Source organism: Eublepharis macularius, chromosome 2, assembly GCF_028583425.1.
Source record: "Eublepharis macularius isolate TG4126 chromosome 2, MPM_Emac_v1.0, whole genome shotgun sequence".
Taxonomy (NCBI): domain Eukaryota; kingdom Metazoa; phylum Chordata; class Lepidosauria; order Squamata; family Eublepharidae; genus Eublepharis; species Eublepharis macularius.
This window is the reverse complement of record NC_072791.1, coordinates 233,560,027-233,574,506: the sequence shown is the minus strand read 5'-3', so window position 1 is coordinate 233,574,506 and position 14,480 is coordinate 233,560,027. Positions and strand designations below refer to the sequence as shown.

The window sequence follows — 14,480 nt, the reverse complement described above, 5'->3', positions numbered from 1 at the left end:
GGAGAGGCTCCTGCTGCTGGGTGAGACCCAGGTGCCTGGGCCCTGTGGAGGGCCTGGCAGGCAGCAGAAAGGAAATAAAAGGGAGTCACCCTTCTTGGTTGAAGGAGGAGAGGCTCCTGCTGCTGGGGGAAACCCGGGTGCCTGGGCCCTAAGTGTGGAGGGCCTGGGAGGCAGCAGAAAGGGAATAAAGAGAGTCACCTTCTCGGTTGAAGAAGGAGAGGCTCCTGCTGCTGGGGGAAACCCGGGTGCCTGGGCCCTAAGTGTGGAGGGCCTGGGAGGCAGCAGAAAGGGAATAAAAGGGAGTCACCCTTCTTGGTTGAAGGAGGAGAGGCTCCTACTGCTGGGTGAGACCCGGGTGCCTGGGCCCTAAGTGTGGAGGGCCTGGGAGGCAGCAGAGAGGGAATAAAGAGAGTCACCTTCTTGGTTGAAGAAGGAGAGGCTCCTGCTGCTGGGGGAAACCCGGGTGCCTGGGCCCTAAGGGTAGAGGGCCTGGGAGGCAGCAGAAAGGGAATAAAGAGAGTCACCCTTCTTGGTTGAAGAAGGAGAGGCTCCTGCTGCTGGGTGAGACCCAGGTGCCTGGGCCCTAAGTGTGGAGGGCCTGGCAGGCAGCAGAAAGGAAATAAAAGGGAGTCACCCTTCTTGGTTGAAGGAGGAGAGGCTCCTACTGCTGGGTGAGACCCGGGTGCCTGGGCCCTAAGTGTGGAGGGCCTGGGAGGCAGCAGAGAGGGAATAAAGAGAGTCACCTTCTTGGTTGAAGAAGGAGAGGCTCCTGCTGCTGGGTGAGACCCAGGTGCCTGGGCCCTGTGGAGGGCCTGGCAGGCAGCAGAAAGGAAATAAAAGGGAGTCACCCTTCTTGGTTGAAGGAGGAGAGGCTCCTGCTGCTGGGGGAAACCCGGGTGCCTGGGCCCTAAGTGTGGAGGGCCTGGGAGGCAGCAGAAAGGGAATAAAGAGAGTCACCCTTCTTGGTTGAAGAAGGAGAGGCTCCTGCTGCTGGTGGAAACCCGGGTGCCTGGGCCCTAAGTGTGGAGGGCCTGGGAGGCAGCAGAAAGGGAATAAAGAGAGTCACCCTTCTTGGTTGAAGAAGGAGAGGCTCCTGCTGCTGGGGGAAACCCGGGTGCCTGGGCCCTAAATGTGGAGGGCCTGGGAGGCAGCAGAAAGGGAATAAAGAGAGTCACCTTCTCGGTTGAAGAAGGAGAGGCTCCTGCTGCTGGGGGAAACCCGGGTGCCTGGGCCCTAAATGTGGAGGGCCTGGGAGGCAGCAGAAAGGGAATAAAGAGAGTCACCTTCTCGGTTGAAGAAGGAGAGGCTCCTGCTGCTGGGGGAAACCCGGGTGCCTGGGCCCTAAGTGTGGAGGGCCTGGGAGGCAGCAGAAAGGGAATAAAAGGGAGTCACCCTTCTTGGTTGAAGGAGGAGAGGCTCCTGCTGCTGGGTGAGACCCGGGTGCCTGGGCCCTAACTGTGGAGGGCCTGGGAGGCAGCAGAGAGGGAATAAAGAGAGTCACCTTCTTGGTTGAAGAAGGAGAGGCTCCTGCTGCTGGGTGAGACCTGGTTGCCTGGGCCCTAAGTGTGGAGGGCCTGGGAGGCAGCAGAAAGGAAACAAAAGGTGAACCTTCCCTCAGACCACCACCACCCTTAAGGCAGAGTAGGGGACAGTGTGGCAGGGAAAGCAGACGGCGGTTCTCTTCAGTTTGATTTTCTGCCCTGTGAGCTCTGAACAGGGGGGTCTACCCCTGTGTGTTGTGCCTTTACCTGCTTTGTATATAGTGCTCTGTATATAGTTATTAAATTATACTTTTTTGGAATATAAAGGACCTTGTGGTGCTCTGACTACGTAAGCTCCCCCACTTGGCACGCTACAGGGAGGGAGGGAGCCCAGGAGAACCTGATCAGGCCAGACCTTGGTGGGTTGCCAATTCTTCAGGACCCACCCAAAGATTGGGGAATTCACTTCCCAGTAAGGAACCTCAGCCAGTGGGGTCTCACTGCCCCTCAGTCAAGCGGTGTAAAATTCAGTGAGTGGTGGCAGCAACGAAGAAGGTGAGCCACGCCCACCAGGGACGGTGGGAGGCGGATAGCGGGGCTAGCAGGCCATTGACGGCGGCTCAGTTGCCCAGACTGAGAGCCAGCGCCCGTTCCGCCACACAGCATATGGAGGAAGTTCCCTCAGTGTCAACCCCTCCATGTTCTTTTCCAGGGAGGCCGGAACCCCCACCCCCATGGAACCAACATTCTGGGAAACTTCCTACAGAAAAAGTGTTTTCATGTGGACCCCATGGCATTATACCCTGCTGAGGGGCCTCTCCAGGCTCTACCCCCAAATTTCCAGGAACTTTCCAGCCTGGAATTGGCAGCCCTAACAAGGGTTACCAGGTCCCCCAGCCTCTCAGCAGGAGGCAGAAGACCTGGTTCTTAACTTACTGCTGTTTCCATAATCCCCTTGCCTGTGCATGAAGCATGCGAGCACCCCCACACCTGTGCGATGATGTCACATCCAGGAAGTGATGCCATCTCACAGGTGCAGGAGCATGTGCATGCCAAAATCGGCCCATGGTGAAGCGCGGGAGCACTCTTGGGGCAGCGCAATGACGTCACTCCCAGGAATGATGTTGACACGCCAACATCATCATAGGAGGTCTGTTCCTGCGCCTTTCCCCCCTGCCGGCCAGGTGAGTGGTGGCGGGTGTGTGTGTAAAAGTGGGGATCCCCCACCCCCACCAGGGGAATGGGATCCCTAACCCTAGTCTGAGCAGGTATAATGCAACAGAGTCCACCCTCCAAAGTAGCCCTTTTGTCTGGAGGAATTGATCTCTGTAGTCTGGAGACCAGTTGTGATTCCAGGAGATCTCTAGGTCCTACCTGGAGGTTGGCAATCCAATTTTGCACCCAGGTATGGAAGCAGCTCCCCAGCTATCAAATCCCACTCCTGCCCTGAGCTCAGCAGGTGGCCTTGGGCGAGCCCCTCCTCTCAGCCCAGCTCCCAGCGGCCTTGTGGGGATAATGATAACACTGACCTTGTTCACTGCTCTGGGTGGGGCACTCATCTGTCTAGAAGAGCGGTATACAAGTGCAGTTGTTGTTGTTGTTGGTGGTGGTGGTGGTTGTTATATATGTGACAGAAACGAGGGGAGAGTTGGGCACGGGGGGGGGGGGAGCATAAAATCTCCTTGGCCTGCAGATTCTTGAGTGACAAGCCCCAACGGGTCATCGTCATCCCTGAAAGTCTGGCTTGACACCAGCGGGGTCCGGGAGGCTGGACATGGGCAAGGGAGTCTGGGAAGCCCTGCTGCTGATTTCTCTCTTGCAAGCCTTACACATTTGTTTGTGTGATCCTAGCAAAATGTATGTTGGAGAATGTCAAAGAAGAAGGAAAAGCAAGACAACGACCAGGAGCCAGCGGGGCAGCGGGGCAGTCCTCCAGGCGCCCCTCCCCCTCCCCGTATCCTTTTCCACATCCAAAAAAAAAAAGGAAAAAGTTTTCTCCAGAAAGTGGAATGCTAGAAACGATGGATCCTGGGAGAGGAAGTGGGTGAAAAACCCTCCGGACAGCTGCATTTCTGGTCCGTGCTTTGCTTCTTGTGATAAAAAGAAATATTAGAAGTTTGTCATATTCTGGGAAACAAGAGAAAGGATGAGCTGAAGTTGCTGCATGAAACTCTATTTTTGTTGCGGGGGGGGGGCGGGGGGCGCGTTTGCCGGACCCGCCGTCCCTGAAATCCAAGCCCGGTCCTTCCGAAATCGGCGCGCTCCCTCCGTCCCTCCCTCTCCCCGGCCTTCCCTCTGGCTGGCTCGAACAGCTTCATTTCCTTTTGCTGCCATAGCAACGCAGAAACAACCTCAGCGCACGATAAAAAGGATGGCATGGCAGAGCTCCGCAAACCCCGGCTGAAGGACCGGCGGGAAGAGAAGAAGGGGCGGCCGAGCAGGCGGCAGAAAACTTAACTCGCAGGACTGAAAACCGCTACAGGGAACTTGCAGGCTCTTTGGTTACTTCCAGCACAGGGCGGATTTATGGACCGGGGGGAGTCCGCGCAAGAGGCCCCCGCTGGCTTTTTCAGTCAGATGCGAGGAAGCCATGCTTGCAGAAGGCCGCTGAAGTTGCCCAAGTTTTAAAATGCCCAACCTGTCTCTTTTAAGTCGTGGTGCGGGACAAGTGGTCAAGACAACGCAAGAGAAGCTGGAAGTGCATGTCCAACCAGAGGCAAGTCCCCGTTTTAAGACTGGGACAAACAAGGCTGTTTTCTGGGCAGGTATTCCAACCGAGGTTAAAACAGTAACTGTTTGGGGAAGTCCTTTTTTCAGTATGTCTAGAATGCGTAGAGTTTGCAATAGCAAAAGAATAATAATCTTGCTTTATTGGCCTGTTTTAATCTGTAATGGGAATATCCGTAAACAATTTCAGCATCATAGTATCGCTCCCTGTCTGCCAATGGCTTTAATTGGTCTGTTTTAATGTTGGACATAGGAAGTTCATGTGAGTTCAAATGCATCAGTTCTGAAATAATATCAGAATTCTCTACTGGTTCGAATCCCACTCCTGCCCTGAGCTCAGTAGGTGGTCTTGGGTAGGCCCCTCCTCTCAGCCCAGCTCCCCAGCTGTATTGTGGGGATAATAATAACACTAACTTGTTCACTGCTGTGGGTGAGGCACTAATCAGTCTAGAAGAGCAGTATATACGCGCAGTTGTTGCTGTTGTTTTGTTGTTGTTGTTGTTGTGGTTCATCCAGGTCAGTCTAAAAAACCAGCTTTAACTATTTATCCTGTTTAGAATCAACTCCGTTTGAAGAGCTTTGAACGATAGTCCTGCAATTTCAATAGTTTCTTAACCATTACTATGAGCAATCCTAAGCAAGTCTACTTTGAATCCTATTCTTTGAGGCTTACTCCCAGGAAGGTGTTACTAGTATTATGCTAAAAGTCGCCTGGTTTTACGGGCCTTTTGTGGGGTGGCAGTGGGGGTAGTTCCATTTATGCCTTAATTCTGTCTACTTCAGCAAGTCAATCTTTTATCATGTACCTTAGGGACTGGTGGGACAATGCCACAAAACTTGACTTTATGTTATGCAGGCACTAGACTGATAAATGAGAACTGAAGTGGAGCCATGGATACCAGAATAGTGTATTTGCTGTATATCTACCGTACTCCCCACCGGATCAGTCTCTGGAGAAATTAATCTGGTGCACACTCAGAACATTGGACATGGTCCATTTTCACACTGCTTACCGGCCACGGAACATCACGCCAAGCTCCTGGAATAACAGCGTCTTCCTGGCATGATTTTGCATGAGAGTTCGCCTTGCAAAATCGCGCCAGGAAAACGCTGTCATTCCAGGAGCTTGGCGCGATGTTCCGTGGCCGGTAAGCAGTGTGAAAACAGCCATGGTGATTGAACTGGTGACAGAGATCTCCAAGAATTACAACTTATCTCCAACTACATAAATCATTTCCCCTGGAGAAAATGGCTTTTTTAGAGGATGGACTCTATGGCATTTTACCCCTCTGAAGCCCCACCTTTCATCCTCTGTCTTAACCCCCAAATCTCCAGGAATTTCCCAAATCAGAGGGTGGCAACCCTAACCTAGAGTAATATGCATGGGCAGCAGGAGTTTATGCTTCTGGATTGATCCGTGTTGACATGGAGCGACTAATTGTGGTTGTGGCGAAATGGGGCCTTTTCTCCCACTGGTAGACCCCGCTCGGCCTACCCCTCCCTTTCTGCCTCTGGCCAGGCACCTGAAGGGGCTGTCTCCCTTTCCTGTCTCCGGGTAGTTGCTGCCACTACTGTCTCTGTAGTGGGTCCTGGTTAGGCGGGGCAGCCTCCTAACCTCCCTCCTCTGCTAGTGGGCCCAAGCGGTTGGGGGACTGTGTGGAACAGAAGAGCTTTCTTCCTTCATGAATTCCGAAAATCATTTATTTAACTTGTAGCTATACACAGGCAAATATACAGTGAACAGAAGAAATAATAAAACCTAAACAGAAACCCCTACTCTGTGTCCCTCATGCCCTGATTAGATGTTGGGTAGGGCAGGCCCGATCCTTTGGTACCTGGGCTTACACTAGATCTCCATCTCTCCCCTCCGAGCCTTTTCTCCCTCCGCTCCCCCCAGCCACCAACTGTCCACTCCCAACTCCCCTCCGTCAACCGACTCGCTCTCCCTCCAATCACCTTCTACTCCAGAACTGGCCCCTCCCCTCTGCAGCCCATAGAAAGGGAACTCCACCCACAGAATGGCGTTTCTCCACTGTGGTAAAGAGTGGAACGTGTTCAGGAGTTATGACGTGCTGTTGTAGTTGTTGGAGGGGCTAATGCAACATGGAGGACACGACGGAGGGAAGGAGATTAGTGGAAGCACCTGGGTCCTCATTGTACAGAAAGGGGATAAAAATGAAGTAAATAAATAATCAATATAGCTGAAGATGGTGGAGCAGATAAAAAGTACTTAGTGTTTTGGAAGGAGAGAAGGAAGCAGAGAAGGGTGAGGATCTGCGGTTGCCAGGAGGAGGGAAAGAGAAAATCGTGGGGGGGGGGGGGAATGAGATGCCATAATATTCCCAGGGAGAGGCTAACAGGGGGAGGAAGCAGGGGAAGCTGAAGACCGAGGTGGGGCAGATAAAGGTAGGCTGGCTGGTGGGCGGGAAGGAGAGACGGAAGCAGGAAAAGGGGAGGGGCTGTGGGAGCTTCCAGGGAAGGGAAAGAAGAAATAGTAAGGGAGGAATGAGATCTCCCCCGCCCGCAACTCCTGTGGTTCTCCTGCTTGTGGTTTCTTTTATTGGGCTGCCAGGTGTCCTCCAGTGGTGGTGGGGGGGTTTCCAACCCCTGCCAGCCGCAGCTTCTCGCCACTGCTCACTTGAGTGGCAGCAGGGAGGCATCCGGAAAGGGGGGAAGCCGGTCAGTGGGCATGCAGGCAAAGCACGAGCCCGCCCTCGCACTCCCTGGCAATAACACAAGGCCCAGAGCAACCCAGGAGTGGCAGATCAAACCATAACCAGTTTTTAAAAACTCTGCTCCCAACACAGCATTTTCACTATGTTGGGGCCAATTTTTAAAGAATTGACCCTGGTGTGACCTGTTGCTTACAGGATGTATCAGAAACTACATGATTGTTGGGAGACGCAGGGGGATGTGTATGATTTCTGTACATGCACAGGTGTGCACCTGCTGCCCCCCTCCATTCCCCCCATTCACTATCCCAGCCTCTTCTCCTCTGCTGCCTCTTACTTGGCTGGCAGGGGGAAGAAAGGTGCAAGAGTGGCATGCTGGAGGTGAAGCATGCACGCACCCTTGTTGCTCCAGGAATAATGTCATTCCTGGCGTGATGCAGAAGTACTGAGTTGTGCCAGGGGCAGACTGAGTGAAATTCGGCCCCAAATTTAGCGTTTGGGGCTGATTTTCACTCCGTTGGCCCCTGGCACAAGCCATGACTTCTGCATTGCTCCAGGAATGACGTCGTTCCTGGCGCAATGTGGGGCACTCCGGAGCATGCATGTGTTTTGCGTGAAGTGAGTACCCCCCCCATGTGACTCCCTCCATCCCCCGGTTTGCCCCCTAGGGACCTGGAAACTCTTCCCTGGCCAACCCTGATTTCCAAACAGAGACACGGCTGTTTCAGCAAGCCTTCAGGCTTGCCCGGCTCCTACATTACTTGCTTTCAGGCGTCAAGGCAAAAGTTCCCCCTGGCTTTCGAAGCATAGCCTGCTTCTAGCCTTAGAATTGCTCTATGAGACTCGTAGTAAGCTGCTTGGTGTTTTGTGCTGTTTTATGCTTTGGCTGGGTTTTTAAAAGTTAACAGTTTTTACTGTGATACGTTTTTATTATGTTTTATAAGCCGCTGCAAGCAGGTTCTCCAGGGAGGCAGCATAGAAATGTTCTTGATGAATAAATAATTTTTTTCTATGTTCCTATCTGGGCAAAGCTAGATAGTTACGGCGTTGTAACTTGTAGTGCTCTGTATATCTGTAAAGACTGGTTTGGAAGGTGGACCCCATTACATGGCGCTGGCAACTGGCTTGGAGGAAAATGTCCTGTCTGTCCCTTGACTAGAGGCTTAATATGTGAAAGTGGAGCAGAGGAGGCTTTTCATGGCCAGGAGGTAAATAACACCACTTGGTAAATAAGATCCCATTGAGCCTCCATGAAAGGGACGGGGCATTTGTCTGGAGGCTTGTTGGTAACTCTAGCTGGACTCCTTGAGGTAAGGAAATGTTTGGAAAATCTCCCTTTGACCCAGAATTTCTCTTTGCAGACTATTATAAATTCTCAGAGGCTCAAACGGGTCAATTTCTTCACTCCCTCACTTCCATTCCCACCCCCACCCCCCTTTAACTGATGCCGGACGATCCTCAAGAGCCTGCATCCCAGGCAACACGCGCTCCGTCCTCATCGGGTGGTTTGGGGAGGATGTTGTCATCATCTTCTTTCCAACAAAATAACATCGGAACTTGCACGCCTGGATATTTCTCCTAGTATGAAGAAACCTCTTACTTGCCTGTGGGCAGACCCTCTTGGTTGGTCCTAATAGAAGGTGTGGTGCGGACTTGGTTTGGGGTTTCGCTTTCGGAACAGCTTCCTCCCTCTTTCCTGTTGATAGGCACTCAGCCAGGAAGGTTCGGTCAGAGAGGGCTCCCATCTCAGTTAAAACTAGGAGGCTCCTGGCGCTTCCCGGACCGACGAACCAGTTGGTTCACGAACCAGCTCCGGACCATGAAAAGTTTGTGGTCTGTGGTCCATGAAATGCCACGGACCATGGATCGACAGCCTGTGGGTTTTTCCTAGTCTGTGCCCACCCCTAGTTGGCAACCATCCTATACAGGAGGGAACAAAAAGTAGGTTCTGCGGGCTCTCTTAAAGCTCTGTGTCACAGGTAGGGCTGCCATTCCCCCGGTGGGGGTGGGGGACCCTCTGCTCCCACTCTCTACCCGCCCACCACCACTCACCTGGCCAGCGGGAGGGGAAAGTGAGGGGACAGGTCTCCCAGGCATGCTTCCAGGGTGGCACAACGATGTCCGCGATGGCATTGCACTGCCCCAGGGCTCTCCCATGCTTCACACCAGGCCGATTTTGGACCTCAAATGATTTGGGCCCTGGGAGCACACCTGTGCTTTGCGTGCATGAAGAAGAGAAGACAGGTGACTCAGGTCCCCCCCTCCTGCCAGGACGGTAAGGGAACCTGGTAACCCTAATCACAGGGCAAATTGACAAAGGCTCATTCATGAGCAGAAAAGGAGACCTTTCGAAGGCCCTTCCACAGCCACAGTGTTCACTGGCAACCCACCACATGGCTGTGCCTCAAGACAGCCTGTATCATTCACCTGGGAGCAGTACAGTAGTCCCCTGTAGAAGATCCCAAGCTGAAATGCAGCAGCAGGTACGTCTGAGGGCTCGGTCTCGTGGCTGCTCCGTCATGCGGAAGAAGTCACAGGGAACGCTGAGTCTGGCGAAATTCCACGAGGCCAGCTTCATTGGCGGCTGGAGCTGTTCGTCTTCACGCAGTCTTGTTCGGCTGTAAGACGAGGCTCTCAGACAGACGTTCCTTCAGTACCTGAACTGTGGCGCAGACACATATTCTCTCCACATGCCTAAACACAATTATCCTCCCCCTTAGAGTGTATATGGCGAATTCTCTCTGCAAAACCAGGTTGACGAAGATCCAGCAAAAGGCCTAAGATTATGAGGGGCCTCTAAATAGGAAAAAATGCACTAAATGTGTGTGTGTGTGTGTGTGTGTAAAATGCTTATGAAGACTCACACTTGACAGAGCTTAGGGCCTCAGAATATCTGTCAAGTCCTTCAGCTCAGCATAAAAGTCTTTCTTCAGAAGCAAAAAAAGAGATACACGGACAGTAGCATCTTAAGACCTGTATCTGATGAAGGGAGCTTTAACTCTTGAAGACTTATATCCTGGAGATCTTGTTGGTCTTTAGGGTGCTACTGGACCCAAATTGTGCTTCTAGCAGACCAAAACAGCTACTCGGCTGAAAAAAGAGATACATGTGCATGCTTGAAGAAAAATTCTCAGGCAGCAGCATCAGGTATTAGATTCAAATAAAGAATCCTGGAACAGCCACCTCCTTCTTCTCCTTCTTCTTGCCTTGTGCAAGTAACATGCCTTTGTTTTGCACATTCCAGAACGATGAGCTTCATTGTAGAACAGCATTGCCAGTAGGTTGCCAACTCCAGGATGGGAAATTCCTGGAGATTTTAGGGGTGGAGACTGGAGAGGGCAAGCTTTGAGGAGGGGAAGGACCTCCACGAAATAGAATGCAAAAAAGGCCCTAGAGTCTACCCTCTAGGGTTGGCCAAATCCTGGATTGGGAAGCTCCTGGATGTTTGGGAGAGGAGCTGTTGGTGCGTACTGTTGGTGCATACTTGAGAGCCAGTTTGGTGTAGTGGTTAAGAGTGCGGGACTCTAATCTGGAGAGCCGGGTTTGATTCCCCACTCCTCCGCTTGAAGCGAGCTGGGTGACCTTGGGCTAGTCACGGCTCTCTCAGAGCTCTCTCAGCCCCACCCACCTCACAGGGTGATTTGTTGTGGGGATAATAATAACATACTTTGTAACCTGCTCTGAGTGGGTGTTAAGTTGTCCTGAAGGGCGGTATATACATTGAATGTTATTATTATTATCATTTGTTGTTGTTGTTAAGCCTACTTCTGAAGCATATCGCAGAAAGCAATTTTGATCATGCCTTCATAGTCAGATGGAAAATTGATATGAGTGCCTCTGTTTTTGTTCTGCGAATTTCACAACCTTGTGTAGCCATGAAGCTTATTCTTTTCCTCACACTGTGGAAGCAGCCGATGTTTTAAATTCCCGCTGGTAAAGGAAACAACATGGCTGCTGTTCCTTGTCACATAGTCAAACACAGCCACAGTACCCTGTAGAAAAGTTCAGAATGATGATATGAGGCACGTGGTCTCCACACATGGAGTCCCTCAGAGAATTCCATCTGACTGCTTCAGAGCCCCTTCTCTGTAACACCAACAAAGCAAATGGAGGAAGGACAGAAAATTTTAAAAATAGGATTGGTTCATTTTTTCTTTCTTTCAGGCCCCAGAGATAAGATATATGCAACTCTGACCAATTAATTTTGTTGCATTTCCTTTTCTAATATTATTGTCCCCCCATGTTAGGATTACTTCAACTGGATGTCCCCCGAATACCATTGCGATGTCAGCAGTCCCCTGGATAGCAGTGAAGTCATGGAGAGACCCTGGAGGCTGTACCTCCCTAAAACCTACAGTACAAAAACAGGCGGACTCGTTCTCTATTCGGAAGGTTTAGCCAAATCTTCTAGGAAGCTGAAAGGATGCAAGAAGTCCCAGCGAAGACTTGGAGGTAAAAGCAGGACACGACAGATCGAACCGCACACCCTTCAAGATCTGGTGCGAGCCATTTTGGCATATGGTAGCAAAGAGGTAAGAGGACACAGTCAATTCATACTGAGGAATCCGTAGTTTACTCATTTTTAGTGATGGGGTTTCTTTTAAAAATTGTTTCAGCAATAAGCACTGGTTGTGTCATCGCCAGGGCTTTTTTTCAGCAGGCACACAGTGGAATGGAGTTCCGGAACCTCTTGGAAATGGTCACATGGCTGGTGGCCCCGCCCCCTGATCTCCAGGCAGAGGGGAGTTGAGACGGCCCTCGGTGCGGAGGACCATCTCAACTGCCCTCTGTCTGGAGATCAGGGGCGGGGCCACCAGCCATGTGACCATTTTCTCCAAGGGCAACCCACTGAGTTCCACCACCTCTTTTCCCAGAAAAAAAAGCCTTGGTCATCACCATCCCACCTTTATATGTAACCCTCTCTCATTCATTTATTTGTTATTGCAGCAAAAGCCAGTAAAACAAAACAAATCTGAGATAAAAGATGAGTTATCACATCAAAACATAGCAATAAGATCAGAACATTGGCAAAGGGAAGGTTAATAAAATAGGAACAGTAGAGATAAAAAGGGGGGGGAAACAATTATACGACATTTTCAGCTAAGAGGAGTCTGCGTTTCCTAATGGCGAAGGAACAAAATTTGGCCACAGCGTAAGTCACTGAGCTCTGAGCATCTTCTAAAAGGAAATTGTGCAAGACTTCTGGTCTGAAATCAAGATAGGACTGCAAGGGATTGAATCTAATCAAGAGAGGCAGTATAAGGGAGGCCTGTTCCTCTTGATAAGATTCACAGAATAAGAGGACATAAGTAACCGTTTGGTGCAACACGCTGCGGCGCGACAATTATCAGGAGCGAGTAGGAGCAGGAGCATCACCCCCCATCCTGCAGTCACTCCACTGACTACCTATCAGTTACCCTGCTCAGTTCAAGGTGTTGGTTATCCCATACAAAGCTCTTGATGGCTTTGGTCCAACACACCTACGGGACCGCCTCCCTCCCTAAGTCCCTCCACGGCAGCTTTGCTCATCTGAACAGGGTCTCTTGCAGGTGCCAGCCTGCAGATGGGCAAAAAGTAGCCCGCACACGGGATTTCTCTATGGTGGCCCCTACCCTGTGGAACAGCCTGCCTGAGGAAGTGAGGAGACCCCCCCCCCATCCTCCTGGATTTCCACAAAGGATGCAAAACCAAATTATTCAAAAAGGCTTTTGTATTGTGGGGAGGGGGTCTCAGATGCTTCACTAATGAGTTAAGGACCATAGACTTTACTTCTATGTTGCCTTATGTACTACCTGTTGCTTTAAATATGTGCTCCTATGAGCTACTTGTGCTTCATGTGGTCTAATGTCATCCCTAGAACTGCTTATGTTCTGTTTCAACATTTCTTCAACTCTGCATGGATTCTTAATAACGCTATGTCTTTAGAAAATTGTGTTTATTTACCCTTTGGCATTGTTTATGGAAATTGTTGTTGTTGTTGTTGTTGTTGTTATTACATTTCTAACTCCCTTCCCACAAGCGGGCTCAGGGTGAGGTACAGCAGTTATAAAAATATAATACAAATATTAAAACAATTCATAAAACAACAGTTAATCATAAAATCAACAACAGATACTAACTGTCCCAAGATGGGGTCAATTTCAGATTCCTGCCCATCAACATATACGGGGAGGGAAGCGAACAGATAATGTACTGCAACCCATATGTGGGTCAGTAAACAAATGGGCACTACATAGCCCCGTGCTGTACCCATATGTTGGGCAGCCATCCAGTGGACACTGTATAACCCCCCACTTCGTGGGGGGCTGGTGGGAGGCTCAGTGAGGATCTCATGCTGGCCTCAACTATACGCTGGTGGAACATCTCCATCTTACATGCCCGCCGAAATGATAGAAGATCCTGACGGTCCTGATGGTGTCCTCAGACAGAGAGTTCCACCAGCTTGGGGCCAGGACCGAAAAGGCCCTGGCCCTGGTTGAGGACAACCAAGCCTCCCTGTGGCCAGGGACCACCAGCAGATGTTTTCCAGCTGATCGGAGTGTTCTCCGGGGCACATACGGGGAGGGGCGGTCCCTTAGGTATGCTGGTCCCAGTCCATTTAGGGCTTTATAGGTCAAAACCAGCACCTTGAACCGAATCCGGAATTCCACGGGGAGTCAGTAGAGCTGCTGCAGAATTGGTGTGTCCTATAAGGAACACTTGTCAGAACACGTGCAGCAGCATTCTGGACCTGCTGTAGTCTCCGGATCAAACCCAAGGGCAGCCCTGTGTAGAGTGAGTTACAGTAATCCAACCTGGAGGTGACCGTTGCATGGATCACTGTCGTTAGGTCCTGGGCTGAGAGATAGGGGGCTAGCCGCCTGGCCTGCCCAAGATGGAAAAAAGCAGCCCGGGCAACCGTTGCAATCTGGGCCTCCATAGATAAGGAGGAATCCAGGATCACTCCCAAACTCCTGACCGATGGTACAGGTACAAGTGGTGCCCCCCCCAAAGGCTGGGAAATGGATCCCTTCCTCTGACAGCCCACGGCCCAAGTACAGGACCTCTGTCTTCACGGGATTCAACTTCAGCCTGCTCTGTGCCACCCATCCAGACACGGCCTCCAAAGCTCTTAGCAGGGCATCAGGGGCAGAGTCAGGTCGATCATCCATCAGCAGATACAACTGAGTGTCATCCGCATATTGATGACAACCCAGTCCAAACCTCCACACCAGCTGGGCGAGGGGGCGCATATAAAGACTGAACAACAGAGGAGAGAGTATCACTCCCTGAGGGACACCACACACCAAAGGCTGGCGTATGGACAATCTCTCTGTCCCCAACCATGGAGAAAAGAAACAAGCCGCTGCAAGGCCATCCCTTGAATCCCCACGTCGGCGAGGCAGTGGGCCAACAACTCATGGTCGACTGTGTCAAATGCCACTTAAAGATCTAACAAAATCAACAGCACTGACCCACCACGATCCAGGTGCTTACGGAGGTCGTCCATGAGGGCAACCAACACTGTCTCCGTCCCATGGCCCAGACGGAAACCTGACTGGTATGGGTCCAGGACAGAGGTCTCTTCCAGGAAAACCTGCAGCTGTTCCACCACTGCCCA

At 51.3% G+C, this 14,480-nt stretch overlaps 1 protein-coding gene across 1 annotated transcript in view; it reads left to right on the top strand.

The window, feature by feature from the left end:
• The first annotated feature begins 3,858 nt into the window (after positions 1-3,858).
• KIAA2012 (KIAA2012 ortholog) overlaps positions 3,859-14,480 on the top strand; it is a 105,823-nt gene continuing 95,201 nt past the window's right edge. Inside the window, exons 1-2 of the mRNA XM_054971825.1 lie at positions 3,859-4,197; positions 11,128-11,412. Of these exons, the coding sequence (XP_054827800.1) occupies positions 4,111-4,197; positions 11,128-11,412 (372 nt within the window). The 5' untranslated portion in view covers positions 3,859-4,110. The remainder of the gene's footprint in view (positions 4,198-11,127; positions 11,413-14,480) is intronic.